The following is a 26249-nucleotide window of genomic DNA, read 5'->3' on the forward strand; positions in this document are numbered from 1 at the left end:
AATTGCAAACAAAAACGATAAATCACGACATTATAAAAAAACACACCCCTAGCGCATCCCCGGAGGAAATCCCAACTCGATAGTCATTTGAAAAATAATGATGTCATCAAACACTAATCCGAAAGCTTTCGCGTGGATTACAAGTGCACAAACATTTATTTGTACCTCGCATATTACAAAACATACAAAATTCACCCTTATGTTATTGATCATATGTTTTTCCGAACTATCCTAAACTATACTTTGTTATTTGGTATGATCTCGTTCGATCAAACCACGACCTGCGTCCGTAACAAAGAAAATTGCACTTTAATACTGCTATGTTCAGCAACCCTACTGATTCCCTATGTAATCCCAGTGAATGAACCTTGCATTGCAAGTTTTAAGGTTTATTTTTGATATGTTTTTATTTAGGGTTGACGATGTTTTCGATACATTAGGCGTGTGATTTATCCATGGGATGCTGCGGAGTCAAAACAGGCGGGGTGCGTGGTGCTTGAGCTGCGATGTACCGTGTTATTAGGGATGAATCGAAACATTGTAGATGCACTGTTCACTATAACGAAATTATTGACAGAAATTTTTGACCACATAAATAAATCAATAATCTTCAGTATTAGATGTATGAAAAAATCATTATTTGTGTTCATTTACACAGCTAAAGAAAGTTAATGTCTATTGGTAAGGAGTACAGGTCCTGCAAAAATTATACCTAAAGCCTCAGAAGCATAAAAAGTCTTTCGCTAATCCAACTTTCAGATAGGCTTGCCCGATTTTTTAGAACTTAACTGGTCAAGTCAAGTACTGAGTGTAAACCCATCACTGGCAGCCCTTCTTCTTCACGTGCATATTGACCGTCAGCTCTTAACATCAGCCCTGTAATACTTTGCTGTAAATGCACAGATCCTTAGAGAGCCAAATTACTGTAAGCGGATATAGCTTTTTGCCGTGTTATCTTTGAGTTTTTTAATCTACCAACCCTAGGCCATATGTCTGCACTTACTGTTACTCGTATATGTCCAAAATATGCACGAGATTATTGAAGCGGAGGAAGCATTTTTTTTTTGCAATATTGAAAAAAATACTTCCGTCGAATACTTTTCGTCGAAAACTAGCAGACTCAATACGACCTACGCGGCTTGTACTTCTTTCACGTTGCTCGTAAACTACTATTTTTCAGTCCACTTAAATTATATCAAGAACTCTCACTAAAAACTAACATCTGTGTTAATCAGCGCACAGACACAAACAATACTCACATCTTTTAATACATTTGTGAACTTGTATGAATTTAACAGTCCCTTGTCACCCGACTCCAATCTATCATAATTTGAACGGGGTCGAATAGTACCAGGAGTACAGGGGTTGGGGAGCTAGTCGGGAAATAATCCGACCAAAACAGGGCTTTTTAGCAATGTTTTTTTTTTTTTTTTTTAATAATGTTTCCTTATATTATAAATGCGAAAGTTATTAAACTTTATCTATCACGCTATAACGGTTAAATCACTGATTACGACGTAATTTGCCATCAGCAATAACATTGAAATTTTGCCAACCTATTGTATTGCGTGCGGAAATACTGAACTGACGTTTGCTGACCGGTCGCACAAGTCAATACGTACGATGTCATTGTACGGGTGTACCAAGATTAGTCACGTGTGGCACAAGTGGCAAAGACCTCCCATTTAGTCTTCCAGAATTCTCTATCTTCAGCAACTTGCTGCCAACATTGGAATGTTTTAGATCATCGCGCCAACTGGTCCAGTACCAGATGGCGCGATGATCACATTTCAGCGTTGGTAGACCTTGCGCCTACCTTGAGATACCTTGCGCCCTTCTGGAAGCCAATTTGTGGTGATTTAGTTCCTGTTTCACACAGATATTTCTCTACTTTGCTTAATAATAATATCCGTCAGATATATTATAAATCTATATGCTACTCACGAGAGCAAAACGCCAGCTTTTGCAAAGGTAAATTGTCATATTCTAGAAAAGCGATTCCATTCGGTTTCAGTCTTTTTAAGCCCATTTTGGTCTGAATCTGAAACTGGTCATTTTGATTGGGCGTCGGGTTGGGGTTAATTCGCGCAGTAATTTCATAGCGAACGAAGGGTTAACGAGGTACGCTGTGTGTTTTATGTTTTTTAATTTGTTTCCGAAAATTGATTCCGGGGTTGTACCATTGTTTTGAAAGCTTGCGAACTTAGTAACACTGTTTAGGAATTGCTGGGTACTTTCTTCAATACACTACTTATCCTGCTCTATTGTGTGCTAAATAGCCCACATCTATCCTTTTCTGAATAACTATTTAGATTTTAACAGTTTTATTAGAATTTCGTAGAACACATTAACCAAAAAGTTATTTTTTTCACTATAAATCATTTAAATTGTCACCAACCAGTAGCTTAAGTACCAGGACAGTATATTCCATAAGGAGGTATAATTTACGACGTGGCCTAATGGAAAGCGACCATTAAACGCATCTCCTTAAAGCGATTACGTATTAATAGAATACAGGCCGCGCCAGGTGCTGTCTTCCTGGTAATTGTTTAATAGCAAAGCTCATTAAGGGTAGGACGTAATAATTTTAAAAGGGAAAAAGTGTAATGGCAGCCACTTTATAGTACAAACTTACATAAGGTGTTTCACTCGACTTCTGTTGAAAACGAGGCGAAAAAGTATAAAGGTGTTTCGCATTTGTTCGAAAACAGTTTTTGTTTACTATTAAAAATATTACCATCATCATTATATTTACGCTTTGCGAATAATGCTAATGTCGAGTTCCATGTAAAAGGGGAAGTTTTATACAGCTTCATGTTTTTATTGTATTTTTGATACTATAGATGTGCGCCCTATATTATTTACTAGCTACGCTCCGTATGAGTTTTGGTATAAAAACTATCCTATGTGGCATTCCAGGTTAAAATCAACCCGTGTACCGAAATTTCATCGAAATCCGTCCTGAATTTACGGGTTAGAGTAACCAACATCTTTTTAAAATTAAAAATTGTTTATCACTCATTGCGTCAAAAATTTACAAGTCTACTGCCAGCTTCCAATATTTTCTTGTACCCAGACTTTCGAATTTATGATATTAGTGGGATACTAATATCCAAAATTCCTGATCTTGAACACAGTTCAAGGGCTCCCCGCACATTGCCCGGGCCGTAATGAAAACAAACGACAGAGCACACGCGCGCGCCATAAAAAATTCAATTCACGGCGCACAGAAATAGAGAATTGAATTTAATAACTTTTATTTTTCCGCCGCGGTTTGCACGCGCTGAGTTATGACGTTTATAATTGAATAAGAATTTTCGAAGCCCATCACTTCGTTTTGTGCTTCAGTCTGTGCACAATAAAGTCGATGAATTGCCAACATGCCAAAGTTGCACCGACTATGAGAACATACTTGTAACTTTTAACTTTTTTATTTAGAAAAAAAATATATGTTCAGTTTTGCATTCAAGAATAATTGTTTTTCTGCTTAAGACATCTAAAAATTTAATAGAATTATGGGTTTTCATCCCGAGATAGTCATTTAAGTTTGTTTTGCGTGCATATATCTTCCACAGAATACAATTTTAATTTTTTTTTTAATACGACTTTAAATAATTCGCTCCATTGTGTTCCGTTTTTTGTTTAACCGTACGTTTGATGACGACCTCGGTGGTGCAGTGGTAAGGTTCTTGCCACTGAACCGAGAGGTCCCGGGTTCGATCCCCGGTCGGGTCATGATGGAAAATGATCTTTTTCTGATTGGCCCGGGTCTTGGATGTTTATCTATAATATGTATTTGTTATAAAATATAGTATCGTTGAGTTAGTGTCCCATAGCACAAGTCTCGAACTTACTTTGGGGCTGGCTCAATCTGTGTGATTTGTCCTAATATATTTATTTATTTATTTTATTTATTTAAATTGCTCAGCTTCTATGAAAAACTGGTAATAACTGTATTAGTTCAATATTTACAATATAGATTCGAGATCGACGTACTAATTTCTGTGTTGATCCGTTGACGGACGTCAATACTAGTGAAGTCGACGGAGACATGAGATCGCCCTTATGATCGCAACCAGCTGTAAGGCATTTGTATATATCAAATTATGAAGTGTGAGGAACTCAATGGGTTAATCAATTAGACATTTATTTCTTAGAAAAATACACCAAATATGCAATTCAGTTGGCAGCCGCGCGTGACCATAATACTTAGTCAAGTGAATTATTTTCCTAAATCATGTTTGTTCACGCGACATTGTCTTATTGAATTATTTATTGATTGCTTTATGTATTCTCGCAATTTTTTAGATTCATGTATATTTTTATTAGCCTTTGCTAAAAAATTCTTCGGTCTTCACCCACAGTGGGGCAATATAAAGATATTGTCACACTGTGGGTGAAGACCATCTGTCGCTGTCCAGGGTAAAGTCTGCCTATTTATATTTATGTTCTAAAGTTTAAGATTCTGTTGAAAACTATCAGTGTCAGCGTGTCAGTGAAAACTAAGTGAACACTTGTAGTTTTGGGGTGGTCACTTGACAAGGGTGCTTATAGAACATTATTAGTGTGACAAGTACTTCACGATACAACTACATAATAATAGATGATAGGCTACAAAAGTATTCCTAAAGAGGGTGGGTAGATGTTAGGTAGGCGGCCATAAAATCATAGCCTCATCGGTCATTTAAAGTCACAAATCCAATGATTCCAAATCGTTAGTACCTACAGTGCAAAAAGAAAATTGCTTGTCCGTTTTGTTCGAAATAATTTTATTACACACAAGAAAAAAAAAATGATTTCACGTTCCTTGGGTAAAATTATGGAATATTGCTCATTATCGTTTCCCAACAGCGCCACGTCCTGCACCATGGACGACATAAACCAGGCCAACGATCATAAGCGTAGTTTCATAGGAAATTTTTTAACAGTCATACCGACTTGATAAAAAGAAGAATGCAGGTGACACTATGGACTTTCTTATGATTAGTAAGATTTCCTACTCATAGGATAGTATCGACCTCCGGGTACGAAGTTATGCGACGTTCCGTTCGGAGCGCGATCGTGCAGGCGCCTACCGCCCGCCGCGCGAGAGCGAAATAAAAAATATTTCATCAGATTCACTTACAGGACCCCCGGTGCAATGCCTCGTGATTATGCTATGTTAGTGCTTCGGTAATTAAAGCGAATTTAAATTAAAAATCTGAGACCGCAGGTTAGCTCCTTGTGAATCATGTCAGCCTAGTACGAAGAGACACGTGAAACGGATGAAAAGCAAAATGGACAAGGAGAAATAAATAAAGCCTTGGCGACAATCCTTTCACAAGATATTTTTTTATGTTGACATTTTCAAATACCTATATTAAAATTTTAAATTCTAAAAAAAAGGATATAAAAAATCTAAGTGCTCGCAACACAAGTGTTGCGGAAGCTATGGATAAGACTTCAGATGTAAAGTCATAATTCTCATCTACACTTTTTACACCCAAGATAAACTAAATTTGGAATTAGAATAGATATCGTTTTAGTTAAGATGCTGAAATCGCTGGCGAATTAATTAATTTTGGCTTTAGTAAACTGAACGATTATTCGAGTCCAAAAATTAACGCCCAAAATTATCTAATAATGTTAAACCGAACGTAAAAATTTAATGAATATTCATTTAGATTAGCGTAATCATTACGCCCACCTTTGGCTAAACTGAACATGACGTATGGCATAACAAAATCGGAAATTGCTACTAGAATACTAGCGACTTGATAAATACGCCCACACACACATGTGGTGCGCTATGAAATTTTCGAAAAAAAATCAGACCGGTTGTAATTTATGATGTATTTCTATAAACCTCATAAAATTATATCGGCAAAAAATTTTGCATGTCGCCGATAATGAGGAACAATGTAGAGCGCCGTCTCTTTCAACAGTGTGTGTATATATAGGTAATTTTAGTTTTATTTCCGAATGTGATATAAGGTCAGGCTCCGTTCTTATCGGACGATGTCCTTTGCAAAGTAGCAGAATCGCCTGGCACCTTGAATTTTTTGTGCAATTTTCAAATCAACGCCTTTTAAAATTTTATTGAGTGTTCATCATCATATTAATTGTATTATGTTTATATGTATTTAATTGCACTATTTCGCCTGTGAAACTAAATAATTGTGTCATTTCATATCTTTAACACAACAGTTTTTTTATTGTGAATAATAGATACATAACTTTTCGATTTTTGTTATTTTAAATTAAACTTTAATTTAAGAACAAAGGGTCGGTTTCTGGTTGTATTTATCCACATAGATTAAAATACTCTTGATTAACTAATCTTGGATTGGATTGTGGCGTATGGTTTTTACCTCAGAATCCCTTTCCCGTCCTCTCGTGGTTGTAGTAGGAGGCGAGTATAGGATGCTCTAAGCTAAATACATTTTATGGAAGGTGGTTGTTTGTTGAAAATATTTTGTTATAATTCAATTATATAAACATTATTTTCATACGTTTAAGTGTTCGAGACATTAATGTGGCCCTCTTTTATATCCTAGTTAATGATGTACCTAGCCACTGAGCTTTTACCATGAATTAAAAATTCAAATTTTATTTGTATATTCAAAGTATTCACCGCAAAGTCTGTATGTAACAGCGACCACAAAAAATGAATTATTCCGTACATATATCGCATTATGGAGCCAAGAAGTTCGTAAAACTACTCTATATTCGTTTAGTAAGTCATTACGCCGGAAGCCGCCCATAACGGGCCGCACTTAATATAAATCATCCACTTAACACTTTTTTTCACTGAAAACAACGCGACAATATCATCTAAATAGGAGCGCATAAAAAGTTGGTGTTTATTTTAGAATACGCCGATGAGAAACTATGTGGCGTGGCGTGAGCTACGGCCCACGTCGCGGCAATGGACGCCATCCGTCCATCATATATACCCCTATCCCTCTCCAACTCGAAGACAGATGTTCTTCCCTTTCACGAGTAAGCGATGCGTGAATTGCTTGAAACAATAACGCTGATAATTTCTGACAACGATTTGAATTTTAACCTTAATACTCCATTTTACAGTCGAAATTTTATCAATCATACGCAGCCCTTTGGTAGTCAGTGTCACACCGCACCGTTTGTTTTTGCCTTCTTGTACTTATTCGACTAATATATTTTTTTTCCGTCGATGTTGAAAAATGTCGGCTGCGTCACGGTCTTGCACGTTTTTTCCTCGGCTGACACAGAAATGCTTTTTGGTCGTGCTCGTTTATCGCAAAAAAGTGTTTAAAAAAAATCGCGGACGTCCCGAGATGGGATGTAGGTACTTTTGTATTCAAATTAGATGCTTGCTGATATGTTGGGCATCCAAATTTTTTGATCGATAGTATTTTGTGTCCTTCAAGTCTTATTAAAGTCTTACGTAGTATATTTCTAACTCATGAGCTTCGTCTTGCATGATCTAAAATCATATTACATATTATTTTAATATTACTTATTTAAAAAATACGTATATATTGTCCTCACTCATGCAACATGCATAATATCAATACTCTATACTCTAATTAAGCAAGTAAAAATGGTTCACCTTTCATCCACCACGCTCAATTTTAACTATACCAAATAATATATTTACGGAAATACATGTTATACTTCATAATGTGTAACCGACTCGGCTTTTCTCCAAAATTATTCATTCATGTACGTTTATTATCTGTTGTTATGCAGCTACATAATACGACTCTTTATATGAAAATTCAAACATTATTCTTTATCAACAATGCGGTATAATTTCTTAAAAGCTAGGGTGATTTCAGTAAAAATTCAATGTTTCACGGATCGGTGCTCGCTAGTACAAGTTACAAGCGGGCGCGGGTTCTGTTGCGGTCAACAACGCTAGACTTAAATTATGTATTAGCCAAATGCCACTATCGCCACAGCGCCGATGCCCAAGTACAGTAATTTGAGATATTTACAGTACATAAACAGTTTTGTGTAGAGTAAAAACTAAAAAAGTACAAGAGATCTTTTTTTATATAGAAAATCTAGCCCCGAAGCCCAAGAAACGCCTTTTCTTAGACTTCGGGGTTAGATTACCTAAACTAAACTAACCCAACCTCACTAAAGCCTATTCTCAATGCACGTTCAAACGAAAGGTTTGGGACCTACACTATTTGAGTGAGTGCAGTTACAGACTCATCAAACTCATAACACCCCTTTAGTCGGTAGTAAAAAAATATATTTATTGTAGCATATTCACAAGTAATAAACCTAGTTGTCCACTTACCATCAAATGGACCGCATGACTGTTTGTGTGCATGATACTTAGTGTTCAAAATTAATTGTGTTTATTATCAAAGTACCCGTTGTCTCCCACCACTTGCGCCGCGCCACTCACGTCCATACACATTAAACGCTCGAGCGGACACGCAGTTCGGATGAATTATTAAATATCCGACGATGCGCCTCTGTTCGATTGTTTCTTTGTTGACTGCCAGCAACGTTTCTTCGTTTATTGAGAAACATACAGATGCTGCCTATAGAGGCAAACCTCTATGTTCAAGAGCATTGAAACGGGAATAAGATAATCACTATCACTGCATAGTATCAAACAAACTCGCTTCCCACTATCTGTCTGTGTTTAAAACTACGGATTTTGATGAGGGTTTGTTTTTAATAGGGTGATTCCTAAGATTTAGATGAATTTACTGTAGTTTTATTTGAGCGATGCCAGGACGGACTGCTAGTAAAAATACAAATTTAATTTAAAGTTTTAATTCACGTTAATTTTAAAGCTAAAGTTTATTTTACATTTTAATATTTGATATTGACAGAGTGAGACAAAATATACTTTTGCTCAAAGTATGCTTTAACTTTTTAAGAATAAAAGGATTAATCTACTTATTAGTAAGTACCGAAACTAATCTTTTAAACTGTTTAAATGCCAAAGACACGTATAACCGCGGCGAACATCAGATGACAACCAGACAGCTGTTTGAAAAACAAAATATTATATTTAAACTTACAATGTATTCTTCTTGTTACTAGCTAAATGTAGAGAAGTACCGAATCTTTGCAACTCAGTAGATCGCCATAGCCTGACCATGGAATTGTATGAAAATCCAATCAAATAAATTCAAAACCATTGGCCTGAGAGACGAATAGACAGCCACAGATGATTTCAATGTCTAGACGGCTAAATGTATTCTAGAATTTGTTATACAATGACTGGGCACTAAAGTAGTGCCCAACTCGGATGTCCTAGGTTCTGATGTCATGTTAAAACATTATTCCACAAAAATAATCATAGTATTACATGCCTTTGTTTAATTTAGTTTCACGTATCCGGTCTGTAATATAATCTCGTAAGTTAAATTAAGTAATATTAAGCCTACTAAGTTTCCACATCCCTCACGTCAGTTCCAATGACCATGCTTTATATGATAACCATGACCTAATGGTGCACCCAGGGTGAATTGCAACAAGAGCTCCTTGATGAAAAAATATTGTGTCAGACGTGAAATGTCAAAAAAAGTCTTATTTCAAAAGCAATTTACGAATCAAGAAAACGCTCAAGCGCAGGAAGTATCTTTTTCAGCGCATGCGCATAAAATACGATTCTTATTTTACTATCTCGTGATCTTTATTGATCTTGTTTCCATCTCGGCAATATAATTATTAATAGTGTTTAACGTCCGCGGGAATTAAAATCGACCGCCCTATTTATGCAAATGGGACGAGCGGAATGGCACAGATTTTATCAATTTCGACTAATGACCAGTTGGCATATTGGTAACGTTGATACTCTCGGTGCTAGGGGTCAACTGGCACATTCAGTGGCAGGTGGACTCTCGCCTGTCCCGACGATTATATTATATAATTTTAATGGCATTTCTGTTCTTTACCGGTTTCTTGTGGACGACTGTCTTATCGCCCATGGAATGATCTTCTTTCAGACGCTGTGCTGTCTGATTTCGTAAAAAGGTATTTATAATGTCTCGAAGACCAAATTTCACTTTCATATAATGATATGACACAACAGTGTCAGAGCTATGTTGTATTTCGATTTCAATTTTTGAGGAGTTATTATTTTTATCTTTATACTTAAACTCAGATTCGTTTGAGTATTAGGAAAAAGATCGACCACTGTGTCAATTGATCCTTTAAAATCTTTCACTTTGAAGTCACGTTTGTCACGGAGGTGACTTGCGACTACTTTCCTAATATATGTTTTTCACATATATTAGGATATATCAAAGAGTAATGACATCAGCGCCTAAGACCAAAGGGACTCGACCACGAATTATAGACCCAAGAACAGGTTACCAATATGTGCGTATGTGTATGGAAATCTGGAAATAATCGAATAAACATCGGCCGGCCATATTGAATAATTCATCGGGCAAATTGTATTATTATACAGATTGAATTTGTCGCCCCGAAGCTCGCTCCTGTGTCTTAAGCGGAATTCGTTGCAACTAGTAATTTTATATTGCAACCATAGACTACTGAAAAGGATAGACCGGTCGGTAGCAAATAGGTTTTAATATGTGACCGGACAAAATTGTTTAACACACTTCGCTTCAAGCCCACGCACTTACATTAAAGTGGCATCCTTTTAGAGCACTGATCTGAATAGCAACTGTGATATTCCATGATATGAGGTAATAGTTCAGAAGGCGAACCGCTCCATTTAAATTGCCAAGAAAGTCGTTGCATATCTAAATGACACCGTTATATATGTACGTAGCTCTTAAATAGGAAGAAGATGCTAATCCCGTAAGTTGTGCACGCAACTCGAACTAAACATAAATAAATATGTCTACCAAACAGTCACCTCACACTGAAGGACCTGTGTGAAGGTGATGTTTCAGTGGCGTTGTATTGTTCCTCACAAATTTAGCCGATTCGACACGTTAAGCAGAAGACCAAACAGTCTACATGTTTATACCAATTCTTTATGTTGATTCAGACCATAGTCTGTATTCCAAATTACGAAACGTTGTTTGAGGCATGATTATCGAAAGGAACTTTTTTCATGGTAAAATCTGTGGCAACGTCATGGGCCGCGTCGTAAAACTCCCTCGTTGAGCTTTGCGATTGCTGACATGAGATACTTTCGTCATTTCTTCTGAGCAGTGGTTGTTCCGAAATACTAGTAGTTTGTAACTTTAATATTTAATTTAGAATATGACGTGAAATATCTCGTCAAGGACGACAATGTATGGAAGGTTCCCATAGTGCGGCGATACTATTAAATTCTAACAAATATTTTTACAAAACCTACAAAATTGAAAGAGTCGTGTCTATTATTTCCTAGGTCTGTAGCTGAAACTAACAATATTATTGCTGTTATTAAGACCAAGTTTCTTGAGAATTTAAATGATTGTACTTGAAATTATTTGCTTTGCTCATTGAAAATTGTATTTATGACATACATTCTGCGTTTCTTCCTAAATCGGCTATCGAATATCTAATATCATGTAACTAATATTATCAACTATTGATCGCAGAAACAATTTATTAAAGGACTTGACTAGACCTGACCCTGGTCTTCCACTAACACTTGACCAAACAATGCGGAGATGACACCGAGAGAGAGAGTATACCGTGATCCGGTGTGGACTGTACTTACAATCGAAACATAATATTGCTAAAATGCTAATCCCTCGTCCGGCACTGCTGTAGGTTTTCTTGCCTTCAGCTACCACACCGACGATTAAAATCGTAGCCGTGACGTCCATTCTTATTTGCTGGATATTTATTGTCAACTCCTTGTGAATTTATTACTCTGGTTATCTTTATGCGGCGTGTGGTTCCCGCCATACGATAAGTATTCTTATCCTCCCATAGATGTCATACGAGACGATAACATGCAACTGATATATCGTGAAAATTTTAATGTTTGGGATTCAGGGTTTGATAGCTAAAACTTGGTTTACGTAAAAATATAGTAAGTACATATAAGGCGATACGTGGAAGTGTAATTAGTATTTGTAATAACAATTTCATTAATTTAATTTTTATTGCTACTACAATGGTCGACTCGACGAAGGAGAAGGGAGGGGGGTTAGTCACCTGATATTTATGCATATGATATTGATATTTTAATGGTGGAGTTATGAGGTAGCGGCGCCTGTGCGCGGACGTAACGCATACTGATGACACTCGTAAGGTTACCGGCCCCAAAAAATCCTTGAAAACTGAACGCATGCTCTATAAGAACAAACAAACAAATAGGACAAACCCTATAATCCTATCCTATTAATATTATAAATGCGAAAGTTTGTGAGTCTGTATGTGTGTGTGTGGGTGTGTATTTTTGTTATTCTTTCACGCAAAATTTATTGGACCGATTGTTTTGAAATTTGGTACATGGGTAAAATACAACCTGGAATAACACATAGGGTACTTTTTATCCCGAATTTCCCACGGGAGCGAAACCCAAGGGTGCAGCTAGTTATTTATATAGATAGAGACTTAGATTATGATTCCTTAGAAATTGATAAAAATATGTCTAAAGAATAAGTACAGCAGTCTGTTTGCCTATTTAGCAACATAAAACGAAATTCTCATATTCCAAGTGCGGTCTTTATATCTACAATATATTTTTTGTGTGTGTTTTGACGCGGCCGCGCACACGCCCCCTTTCGCCTCCTCATTATTGCGATAATCTCTGTTATATTGAATACCCCGACGTCCACGTCCGCCCATTGTGTTATTTATAACTGTTATACCGTATTTATAACTGTTATTTGTCATAAAAATGTCAATAAATCTTTCGGTTGCGTAACATCGGTCTGAATTGTTAGTTTTGTGGTTTTTTCAAGAGTTTAAATAGGCCTACTTGTTTTTTGCTTTTATTTTGTAACATGTAAAATAACCAGCTGCCGTTCATCAACATGGAAATATTTTGTATCCCCCAGTTTGCAAACTCGACAATTTAAAGCTAAAAATGGTAAACCGTTATCTAAATACTTGATTGAATCTCTGACTCCTTAAGTAACGGTTAAGAAAGTTCTTCTAACAGTATCTATCCTTGAGGCCCTATCTAGCCATCATCACATTTTATTAATTTCTTTTATTCCTTGCCAAAATAAAAAACCTAGATATTATTACAAAACAATACACCTTCACTTCGCCATTATATCATATTAGCTGCACTTCTTGCATCACTCCCGTGGGAATTTCGGGATGGAAAGTATCCTATATGTTATTCCAGTTTCTACCCGTATACCAAATTTCATAACAATCCGTCCAGTAGATTTTACGTGCACAAAACAGATAATAGTAACAAACATACACACACATATACATAGATCCTCACAAACGTTTGCATTTATAATATTAATAGGATTCCTTGTCATGTCTCATCATCTCGAGTCGGCGCAATAATTGTTTTCATTCAAAGCATTTATTCTGAAACTAGACCTTCACTGGTTATTTATATTATATTTTCTTATATTTTATTTATATTATATTTTCACTTTAAATTTCAAATTGTTTAGAAGAAACTACAAACTACTGGCATTTCGGAATATAGGCTGTGTAATTCCTAACAATTTCATACCGGCCGCAGTCCCTCCATTACTCACTCATTGTCCTACACCTTTATACCAATAATTAACACGATTAAGTAAATATTTATTGGTGCCATTCAATTATTGAAATATGGACAAACATTTTTCTAGTAATCAAATGTTAATTTCAATTCTAAATATGGCGCTAATAGTCCATTTGCACTTGCGCAGTTGGCGCAACATGACAACAGCCGCCAATCATTCCATGAATGATTAACGGTGTAGAACTAATATATAAGTCTGGTGTGGAAGGACCAATTCATCTATCGAACCGTTTATCCTAAACCATACAAAGAAATGGATCTTAAGCTTACCCTGTTTCTTCTTGTTATTGACCTTTTCCACACACAGTTTTATAAATACCGTCCATTTCGCCCTGTCACTTGCCATTTTCTCAGTCTCTACTGCCTTCCTAATTAAACCATGTTTGGCACTATATATTTCTTCTGTTGCCGTTACTAAACCTGTTGCTGTGACTCTCATTACTTTCATTTTAAAGCCCATTTGGCGACTTGAAGTCACAATCGATACATTTTTTCAGAAATTAAACCACACGTTTCCACGTCAAATGTACAATTTACTATTATTTCGAAACGATCCGTAATGTAAAGAAATGCCGTATTTTTCAAATTTTATTTTCTATCACATATTTGTCGTGTTGTAAATACGGAATTAATGTTTGGATGTAAAACAAGACATGCGTGGGCGCCGGTCGCTGTACACTTTATCGAGGTGGTTTAATTGCGACTGGTGGCCATACTTCCAGTTTAGGACGAAAAGTAATGACCAAAATGGTGGAAATAAATGATTCGATCGGAAAAAAACCGGGGCTAAGTTGTACTTTTTTCGTTGCATTCTTGTAGTATGACTTCGATGGAAGGACTAAAAATTCTAATGCAAGATTCGTTATACCTAGGGACCTTGAAGGAGAACTGTTCGTAGCTCCACTAGTATATCATTCAGCTACATAAACTTTAGGACATATGAAGCAAGTTTCATATGAAGACATTTAGATATTTTAACCCTAGGTTTGAAGTTCCTAAGTTTGTGGTTGTGAAGTTCTATATCAATTAACTTCAACGATTTGTTGACTTTTTCTGAGAAGATACATAATAAAAGATTAATTTTTATTCACATTGTACGTGAGTCTCCACAAACTTTTCTGCTAAAGTAATTTTTATAACAACCACATGTTTCTATTGGCCTCCTTCATCTTTTGCTTCACAAATTGTAACGTAGCTTCACATATTTTATCAAATACCATTATATTCACTCCTAACACTATACATATGTGTATTTCACTATAATATGAATAAATTCCTCGTGAAAGAGAGCACGATTCACATTGATAGCACGATTCAAATATTCTTATCCTGACGCGAAATTCAATACCTTACTTGTGATGTTTCCATTACGATCTGTATCTAACGAACATATAAACGCAGAACGCGAAATCTTTATGTTCCCGTCAGCCCACGACTCCTAAAATATTGCCGTAACTTGACACCCGTGGTCGCGCACCAAGCTTGTTCGGAGAATACTCCTCCTAGGAGCCCCTTTTGTTCTTTTGCATATTAATCCAACCTTATTTTACTTTATATGTGACTTTTATTAATCCTTGTATTTCGCTTTTATGTGTTGTTAGATTTCATGTTTGTGTTTGATGCGATTTTTCTTTGGTATTTTATGTGTTTTCAATAAACTGCAAACTTTATTCACACTATCTTCGGATAGTCTGTGAATAAAGTTGACAGGTTTTGTGGTAGAATAATGTTGATGAACTCAATTTTGCCACGATGAATATTGTCAATTCATATTGTTAGTAGAATGTTAAAATCATTCTAGGTTTAAGAGTGTAGCAAAAGGTTTAATTCTATTAAACCTTAAATTCAATAAACATTATGATTTGTAGCGACCTGACGATCAAGTCGAATCTCACTCATCTGTAAAATGAATTTCTTAAAGACTGAATCTATCTAGTACGAATGACGTACGCGTCATTACACTTGTGTGAACAGTAGAATATTGTTCACACAAGTGAATATAAAATAATTGATATTGCGAAATAAAAACATATATTAATTACTTTATTAGATGTAAAATTATTAAACAGAACGCTTTAATTTGTTCCGCCTTTATGCCCCTCCCTCGGGACTAATTCGCTGTTTTTTTCATATATATTTTTTTCAAGCCTACATGTTTTATTATGAGGTTGTGAAGGTTTGTGGAAATATAAAGGAAAAGTAAAACTTTCAGCTCAACTATCTACGAGAATACTAATTCTACGTATACGAAGTCGCGAGGAACTAGTTAATTCAGAAGCGAAATTCTTTCTTTTATCTCTCACACATAATATTGATTAAAACTTTACATAAACAATTGATTTGAAATCACGTATATAACTTTTGGTTTACATGCAAAAAAGACTTAATGCATTTGAAATTCTGATAATATGGAGATGATGGTATTACAAAAATATTTTAACCTGAATCAGTTCCTTATATATTAATTCATTGTCCTAAAATAACTACACTAGTCTTTAACATTGACAAACAGGACGTAATCTGTAATGCGGTTAAATTGTTAATTGTGCGCTTCTGCGAATGTAACCATTTAGGCCTATCCGATTTAGGATATTTCTGCGTTGTTTGGTTTTGGTATCTTGAAATCAAAATAAATATTCATAATTTGAAATTATTTATTTTTCTAAATATTATATTAATGATATTATGCCTACTTTATAAGATTTCAGTCAAATAAATACAAGATATTTTTAAATTAAATATATCACTAAAATTGTACAACAATAAGCTATTTACAGTATATCACAAAATAATATAAGTCCCTAGTGTATTAGTAGTATCACTTCTACTTACAGTCAGTCCGCTCCAAATGGAATTTCGAGACTCACAGAACAAAATCATACATACAAGTCACATTACGTTCGCGTATACACTTCCTATTGGATTCAACTCACAAGAAATGCATCTCCTAAACTACAAATGACTCAGTGACGAATATAAAAATAATAGGATAACCACTGCACGTTACTAGGCTCACAGAACGGAAGAAGCGCTCACAATTTTTCAAATGCTCTCGAATTTGTCAACATTTCCCTCGTTAGCCTCCAAACTTGCTTCGCGGCGTTTTCCAAGGCCGTCGGTGACTTTCCTTTGAACAGATCTACGTGTGGGAGAAAGTAATGTGGACATCTACGGCATTGGAGCGAAGATATCAGTTGGAGGAAGATCCCATTGATCCTATCTCCTATAGCAGCCTCGTCCCATTCGTGTTCTCTTGGATGCTTCTCGCATTCATACAGGAGCAAAGTTTTCATGTGATAGCATGTGACCGGGTTGCCAGGAAGGTCTAAATGCCGATCTCGTATTGTTTTGAGAATACTTAAACATTTTCTCCGGCATCCCCCTTGAAGTAGACGATTTTCAGCCTCAAAGAAACTTAATACCCAAGCATCGCCTTCCATCGCGGAGTTTTTCCCTTGTAGTGCCAGGCATTCTTTTGATAGCAAATCGAAACCTTCAGTTTTGACTTCGGCGACGATGTTCGGATGCGGCCAGGGTATAGCTGGCAGTGGCCAATGAGCAGCTGATCTAGGCCAAAGGCCAGCGCATTTAAAAGCCGGCGTAATTTGAACGATATATCGCTCCCGAATTCGCAATTTCACTTCAGTGGTCTCCGCAATCATTTTGACACAATCTCTGTAGGAACATTTGTCGCAAGCCTGCGCGACCAACGTTTGGAATCTCGAACGGATTTTCCTTGCTGATAAATATCCTGAAGCGGTGATGAATTCCACCCAGAGAGACATAGAGCGTTTCCTGCCATCGCTGAGCTTCAGTACGGCGCAGCCCGGCAAAGACCCGTCGTCGACAAAGTTGAGGACCCCCATTTGATTCAAGTAAATGACGATTTCGAATTCATGGGGCGAGACGACTTCCAAACCGTCGAATCTGCCGTTGTAGTCCGTGAGGGACGAGATGAACCTCGGCTCTTGCAACTCCACCTCTTTGAGGACATCTTGAACGATTCTGCAGACCTCGTGTATAGTTTTTGCGATCTGCGCCTTTCTATTGGCGACTCTTTCATTGTAGTACTTGTTCATCTGGTAGACTAGTTTGGATTGGGCCGCCATCATCTCCGGAGGCACGAGCATGGTGGCTTGTCTTTGTGTCTACGCGAGCATGGCTCGGTGGTACGCACGCGCGCGCCCGGCGATTCGAACCCGACTGAGCCATGTCGGATTACGGCCGGTGAGCGATGAACGTTAGGGAACGCCCATGGAGGTGAATCTGTTCACTGGTAGGATCGTTTCGCGTCTCGCTCGCTCTCGTACGAAGCACCCTAGGAACAGACAAGGACAGCGATGTTTTCTGTGGAGTTGGAGTATTGATCGCGTCGTGGCTCCGCCTCGGTGCCGTAGGTATCCCAGAGTAATTACGCGATGGCTTATGGACTACGCTCGTTAATTCGGTAGCTAGGTACAAGTTTGGATCCATTAATGACGCGCTCTCGGAACGCTATCTCGCCTTAATTGCGTATTGATACATTTGATCAGGGCCTAATTTCTGTTATATCTCGTTGATTTGACGTTTAGTGTCGTTGTAATTTGTTTTTAAATATAATTATTTTGTGGAAAAAAACTAATAATTGTACCAAAACTATCTTGTACGAGTGATAAAGTGTAGTTCTAAAGAAAAAAAGGCTATTTTTATTCTTTTAATTTTAAAATTCATAAAAGTATTTAAAATATTGGAAAAATCTACTGACAAACCTTATTTTGTAACCGAAAACGAATCATGTAATAATGATGAGTTTTGACTTTTAGACAACAGTAAAAATTTTCGAAATCATCACGAAGGCTAAACGACACCAGAAAAGAAATGTTCTAAATTTTAAAACTAGTTGTTAATGGCGGAGTTAGTTCCACATCGTAAAGGTTTTAATGTCCCCATAACGCATTGTGGAGTTGACTGCGGTTATAAAAATAACTTATAAATTAACCTCTTGATTCAACTCTCGTCTGGGTTAAAGTTAATGACTCTAATTTTATTAAAAGCACGGCTCCTCTTTTTGAACTATCTAACTTGCTAATAAATAATACAGTCGGTCTAGGCATTCAGGGGCATTAATAATTCCACATGCAGGTTTTGTTAATGAACCACTATCAGCAACCCAACAAAGGTCAGCAATGGGTAGCCAACTCTTTCAGAAAGTGATAGGCTCTTTTGTTGAAGTCAAAGCATAAATGAAAGACTTTATTGAAAATGTAGGTATTATCTCGAGCTCAAGCGCGCTTTGAAAGACATGTTGTGCCTTTGGCCTTTGCTGCATAATGCTGTCATTAAAACCCACCAGTCCGCTGTTGGTCCTCATGCTGGATCACGGCCTATTCTCCTTATTCATCCACAAGGAGCGAGGACTTAACATTCAAGATTCATCCACGAAGACATTAAAATGACTATGCTGATAGACTTTCACATGTAACTTCTCAACCATATTTTATCGTATTCGTATAATCGATTGGAAATCAGTATTCTATTTTTTATTTTACCTATTAATTGCTATAAGTACCTAGTAACACTAAATTAGACTCATTAAATAGGAAAGGAAATTAGTGCTAGGTACCTATACTGAAATTTTGTGAAAATCTGTATTCCTAGCATACAGATTTTCATTATTTACAGCGCCAAGTTTCACAAGCGCAAACACTTTGCAAAAAAAAAAAAAATTAATTGCGCAGAAATCATATTTCTAAATCCGATGCCGTGAATCATTCAATTAAATTAATTGGATTATTCACAGAGCCGGAATCATTGCGGATTCACTAATTAATACCAAAAAAAATGCCTATACATTTTCTGCTAGCTTCACGAAAATTACAGTTTTCTAATCGATTAGTATGCTGACCTCGACCATTGTTCGATATTTTCGTAAATATTTCAATATCTCGTGTTTTTCTTAGATTCTCTTTTTTATGTTGTGTTCTAAACATTCGTAAAAAATATTAATATTGATTTTATCCTTTTGGTTTAATTATAGAAAGCTACGCTTTGCTGGATTTGAGTAGGATCTATAGAAATGTTGTACAGTTTTTAAACAAAGTTCACCCCTAATAAGGCTTTTCTAACAACGTTCGATTCCCAAACAAATCTTCGTGATCGTTAACAAGGTATGCCAGGAACACAGCGGCGGTTTAGAATTCTTCCATGTGAGGCATGCCCGCTCTATTTCGGGCACTGGATTGATGTGGCGGCGACGCTTGATGGATGGCCCGCGCTTGCTTGATTTACGTCCACGTGTCACTCCTAGCGATTCATGCGATCCTGGTACCAGCACCGTGATACCGAGGCCGGGAAAGGAAATAAACCTAAAGAACCATTTGGATGTCCGTTTATTATATCGTTCACATACATAAGCACTTGTTCACGCAATTACTTTCAGCTTATATATCTATAAATTCTGATTACAAAAACTCTTCAATATCATGTGACAGAATAACAAACATATGTATCCATCCAACAGCTTAGTTATTCAGTTTTACGTTTTAAAGTTCTTTCTGACATTCACAATGTAGGCATAGTTGTTATTCACCTTGGCTAAACTATTAAATAATATGTGACCATACTAACAAATTGGTCGTAGAAATGTCTGCCCCGCTGCGTTTCTCACAGGATTCAAATAAAACCATTAAATCTTTAATGAATAATGTGTATGCCTCGAATTAATAAAGCAACCAATGACCTGACTTCTTAGAAAATATTCAAGAAACACGTTTATCAGAAATTCTAATGTTGACACATTAGTTTTTTACTAGAGCTTTTTTTCATTTTATAAATAAACATTTAATCTGCCGAATTGTGAAATATAAATGACAGTTGCTGTAAGTAGGTAGGTACCAACATTTTTTTCAATATTGATCAATAAAAAAGGTATTTCTAGCGCGTTGGAAAATTCTAGAGAAAATGCCATAAATATAATTCTGTAAAGACTTGCGGGCCAAACAGAGCAATTGCGCAGGCTCGCTTCCCGCAAAATGGCGTCGACACGCGCCCCGCCCGCCGCCGGATATCCGGGGCGGACTCGGCCATACCTCTGTGCTACCTGTAATTCCCTCGCAGTGACCGTAACTGGTCTCGTAGTCCACGTATACAGGTTGGGATATATTTTACTTAATTGAATACTTATTGACTACTGTCAAATGCCCTATAATGTTAAAGTCAAAGCGTTGTTCAGAAATTAGACTTTTAAGATTTTTCAGGCCATATTAACAAATTAACGAAGTATGTGATATTTCTTAAAGCTAGAAACTATTATCCCTTCAGAACGACGCTGAAAAGAAATTCCGGGATGCCAGCTCCATCTAAGTCGTACTTAATCTTAACGTATGGTTGCGTTTTTTGTCCAATATACAATATACTGAGAATAGGATTCAATAATTTCCCAAATTAAAATAGGGCATATGTACACCATTTTACGCGATATAATCGTATCAAATTCAAATTCAAATAATTTATTCAGAAATTAGACCTTCACAGGCATTTTTTCTCGTCAATTTTTATATTTATAGTAATTTCTCACAAGCTACAAACTACTGGCATTTCGGAACGACCACTGCTGAGAAGAAATGCCGAGAGAAACTCATTTGAACAGTGTTGGTCCCTATCATGCCAGAAGGGCTTACTATTATAGGTTTTTAGGCGACAGTCATATTATTGAGAAGCATTACAAAAGCTTCTGAACCCGAACAATTTGAGTAACATATGCCTAGATCAATATATTAATTTGTTCGCGACAAAAATATGTCAATCTTGAAGAAGTTTGTAGCTTTGGTATTTTTTTTTAAATTGACGCGTAAAAGCGCCGTTGAAGGTGTAGTTTCTGAGAAAAATCATCGACTTTGAATCTGCATTATTTCGATAGCTAACCAAATTTAAAATCAGTTTATCTCCTGAATTATTTAATACGATAGGAATTGATTTCCTGAAATTTTCACGAGACTTTAGGGTTGGCATAACTTCAATTAACCAGTACTACGGGACATTAGAGGCAAAAGATTTTTTTGTGATTTTTTTAAGTCACACTTTAACACATGCACATAAGACTTGTGGCAACAAGGCTCATAGTTTTTGGACCTGTTGTTAAAATAGCAGATCTATTGAAATACGGGACATATGGTTAAATACGGTGACAGTTCTGTATATATGGTGCGAATAGCAACCCTGTCTTTAACACTGATCTGTCTAGAAAAATAAAAACAATCCCGTTATTTACATCGCAACAGAAATCGCTCACAAATTTAATTTTCCGAAAATCCAAACGTCACAAGTTTAATTTTCGTTTTCCACGCGTAAATCTACATCCGTTAATTTCAAACCTAGAATAATCTAACGAAACAGTTATCGCTATTAGCCACTACTTAATATACTGTTTACACGTACTGTGTCACTTGTAATATCTGAGAGAGGAGATATTATTTATGAGCAATTGAATTTGGCTGCGTGTTTTATGAGCGATCACGCGAACAGCCATCTGTCACCCCCCACTTCTACAGAAAGACTGAAGCGCGTCCCACCCTTGTGTAAGAATGGTGGGGATAACTCCGCCCATTCTCGAAACACCCTCATCTCTATAACGACTGAAGTATTGTCGTGATTTATTGTAATTTCGTCTTTATATCATGGTGTCTAAAATTCAATTGAGAATGCAGCGTGTTTTTTGTGAAGAATCACTAGGGTTGTGCTTCATGTTTTTTTTAATTTATCGTTTTTCGTTTGGGTATTTCGGTCCCTTGCGCGCGGTAATTGGCTCCGTATCCGAGGATGCATGCGATTGAGACGTCCGCATGTCCGTTGTAATTATTATAAAGATCGCGATAAGGATACGTCGCTCGTCTTCGTTTTATTCAGCATTTTCGTATCATTAGTGCAGTAGGGCCACGAGCGAAACGGAAGACATGACATACTTTGTAAGATTCCAATACCAAATGGTTTGTGCAGCAATCGTGGGTGGATTGACTGATGATACAAAAAAAAATTCGGATGGTCCAATAGGCGGATGATATAGCAATGATGACAATAACAAATGTCTTCATAATAATGAATAACATATTCGGATTCAGTACCACAAGTTTGGACCGAGAGTTTTGTACCATGCCACCAGTTGTCCGAAGTTTTATCCCAACCAATATTATAAATGCGAAATTAAGTTTGTTTATTACCTCTTCACGCATTTACATATTACCAAATTTCACAACAATCGGTCTAGTATATCTACTAGACCGATTGTTATGAAAGTTGGTACACGGGTAGAAAATAACCTCAAAAAAAAACATAGGGTACCTACTTTTTATCCCGAAATTCCCACGGAAGCGAAGCCCCGGGGCGCAGCTAATAGTAGAATACAGTTGGTCGACTATTACTCGTGATAAAAAGCCCTATCCAACAACACCCCATACTTATAAGATGAAAAAAAAATCCCACTTCACGTGTAGGGGTTTTATTTCACCACTTTGTCGTTTCTTGTCTGTAGGACTACGGAACCCTAAAAACACATCTTTGATTCACGCTAAAACTACGCTTTGCTAACGGGGCAGATAGGAATCCTTTGTTTTAAGTAGCGTTGAGGCCACGTGTACTTCCTATGCAAACAAATTGAAATAACTCCACTGTTTTATTGGTATATGTAAATTATTTAGTTTACATGAGAATAGTACAGCTGATTTAATTATTTAATTAATTAACATGTTGTGTCTATACTACACCTTGTTATCGGATACACGACCATTTGTATTCCTGCGGTCGTTGAAGCTGTTCAACATATTCTAATAAGTCAAGAAATCTTGTAGAACCTGCATTTACTTTTTTAAGAAAGAGATAAATAGAGATTCTTCGTCTGCTCTTTAGAAGTATATGTTAAGTTTAGACAAATTTGTGACGTCATTAGTGATGTGCATCATCGTAATCATCATCAAAACGGAAAAATTTTCGGGCAGAAAGATCGAAGCAAACAGATTTTCGCCAAGATTTGACACATGCACATAGTTGTAACTGTAACTAAATCATTTATTATATTTATAATATGATCTTATCATCATTTAATCGAGAAATTCGTTCACCGACACTTCTCACCGGCAATCAAAGAGGTCGTTAAGATACAGCCCACCACACAAGTTTTACTGCGCTCCTATCTGTAACGGGCGTTGTAAACGGCACTCTTATCTAGGCTGTTACGGTAGTGTTGTAGCGTTCGAGATTTGTCGTCGGTAGTAAGAAGCGATAGAAACTGGATAAACGGGATATAGATAGGAGATAGATAGATAGTATGAAGTTTAAATGAACTTGTTATACAAGTCACACACATGCTTTTAACTTAATTTTAAAAATAATAACGAGATGAAAGAATTCTGGAATCCTGAAAGATGAAAAGAAAAACTGACATGTGCTATGATAGCTCAGTGGTTAATAGCACTGTCCCGGATAGACATGGCGTGGGTTCAATTCCCGCATGATTTCAAAATTGTTTCATCTCAATTACTATTTTCAAAATTCTATGAAGTTGCTGCTACTATTTTGCTTTTACACAGTTTGTTTTTTTATTTAATAAATTGAGTGCGTTTGACCACAATCTAGCCTGATGGGGAGCAAATATGGGATCCCGTAGTATTAGGACCATTAATGGTACCACTGACCTTTATTAGCACCGTCTAGCTACCATGCAAGCTGAAAAAATGCCTATTCACTCTTGCCTTGAAGAGAAGCAAGTTTCTTGGTTAGAAACACAGGTTTCTATTATTTGGATTAGAATAGACGGATGAGAAGTGCATTGGTTAGTTGATCGTACAGTATTATCATAAATGGGATAGTCTGTGAGGACGAATGTATGCATGTTTGTTACTCTTCATGCAAAATTTACAAGTCGGTATTGGATGAAAATGGTACACGCGTTTGACCTAAAACTAACACCTAAAATAGAGATAGATAAAGTACACTTTATCCTGATATTCCGATTAAGTTGGGAGGAATGGGGCATTTATTATACCGATATTGTAGCGGGGTCCATCTAGTATGTATATATTATTGATCTAATTTATTCTCTATCTATTCTTGCTAACTTCGTTTTGCTTAAAAGATGGGTTAAATTAAAACTAATATTAGTTCTAAGTACTGACCTAAAATATTCACCAATGCCTTATTACTCTCACAAGTCACAACATAATTTCCGAGACGTTTCCGAGTAATGCGCTCGCGCAGTCGTTTAAAGCAAATTGGAACAGAGATTTAAATTGTCAACTTCCTATTTTTTGCTCGCGACACTGGCGCCACTTTAACCGATACCACGTGTGCACTTCCGGTGAAAGTGGTGTTGCCAACTTGTTGACAAAACAAAATGTTTGTTCTGATTTTAATTTCAACCATTATACAAGTTTAACCTTGTAGTCCAGAAGGATTATTTTAGGGAAAAATATTAAATTATAGCAAAGAATCATTTTAGTTGGGCCAAAATTATTCTTTTCCATAATAGTACTAAAAACACATAACATCTTGGGAACTTCTTTTTAAAGAGACCGGCAAAAAATGATCAATAACCTAGTTGAATTTTTAAACCGATGGCGTTGGTATAGATTAAAAAATAATACATAGTTTTATATAAATATATTTATTTCGGAGCAAAATAACTAGCAGCTCACTCCCATGGTATCTTGTGTATCAAAATTCCGGGTTTAAAATATTGTGAGTAGCTTAGTATTAAAACATATATAAATCAGTCGGATATTGATTATCTGGCAACCCCAAGTCATGTCACGTGGTATGAATTTCCCGCGCGATTGCAAACGCAAATCGACGCGGGCGCAGCTTTATCCAACACGGTACACTGGCGCACACACGGTACACTGCGAGACAATTTGCGTTCGTTTCGCTTCAGTTACATCTCATCATCTTGGTAATGTCATATTTATAACTTGTTTTAATTAAACCAAAGACTCCAAAGAGAAGTTTGGTTTGACGTATAATTGTTTGGAAATGGGCATACATTTTAGAAAAATGCTACTTGTATATCCAATTGAATTTATATGTCTATCCAGTTAGCCGTATTTAAACTTGTGTATTTAAATCTCTCCTATACAAACTGTTTTATTATTTGTTTGTCTGAGAAAGCGGATCTGTTTTTATATATTTTTAATAACATTTCACCAACTTCTTGAAAGACTTTGTTGGAACCTATTGCACAACACCAAAAAGAGTATAAAAATTCTTTAATACTTTCGAACATACTAAGATGAATGTTGAGTTAAATGGATTGATCCACATCGATCAAGTATCATCTGTTAACAATAACCATTGAAAAAGATTTATCCATTTTTAAATCGGGATTATCTGCAAAACCCTAATTCAGTTGAATTATGAAGTTTTAATTAAAGCATTGTCAAAGATTTATAACGACGACGATTCATTTTGCTGTACAAAAATAGTTCTGGAGTTAAGTACAAAATCCTCGTATAGTCCGGGTGATCCATTTATTCTGCACGGATGTGTAAATATCGTGTTTGTGTCTGTTGTCGTAAAGTTGTCAAGGAATATTCAGAAAATGGTTGTCATTTAAATGCAACGTATCGTGGAACACGCAACAATACACTGAAATATTTTCCTATTATATATTTTAAAT

The 26249-nt window shown here is 36.4% G+C and overlaps 2 protein-coding genes across 21 annotated transcripts in view; one reads left to right on the plus strand and one right to left on the minus strand.

Moving 5' to 3' along the window:
• rg (rugose) overlaps positions 1-26249 on the plus strand; it is a 397734-nt gene that overhangs the window by 303857 nt on the left and 67628 nt on the right. The gene's annotated exons all lie outside the window — the stretch shown is intronic.
• LOC128678840 (protein mab-21) lies at positions 16269-17828 on the minus strand. The gene has a single exon (XM_053760694.2). It carries the CDS (start codon positions 17737-17739, stop codon positions 16642-16644), a length of 1098 nt encoding a protein of 365 aa, XP_053616669.1. The 5' UTR covers positions 17740-17828; the 3' UTR covers positions 16269-16641.

This window comes from Plodia interpunctella, chromosome 20, assembly GCF_027563975.2.
Source record: "Plodia interpunctella isolate USDA-ARS_2022_Savannah chromosome 20, ilPloInte3.2, whole genome shotgun sequence".
Taxonomy (NCBI): Eukaryota; Metazoa; Arthropoda; class Insecta; order Lepidoptera; family Pyralidae; genus Plodia; species Plodia interpunctella.

Coding starts and splice junctions, on each gene's coding strand:
- LOC128678840 (XM_053760694.2), bottom strand. CDS start 17,739: ATGCTCGTGCCTCCGGAGATGATGGCGGCCCAATCCAAACTAGTCTAC.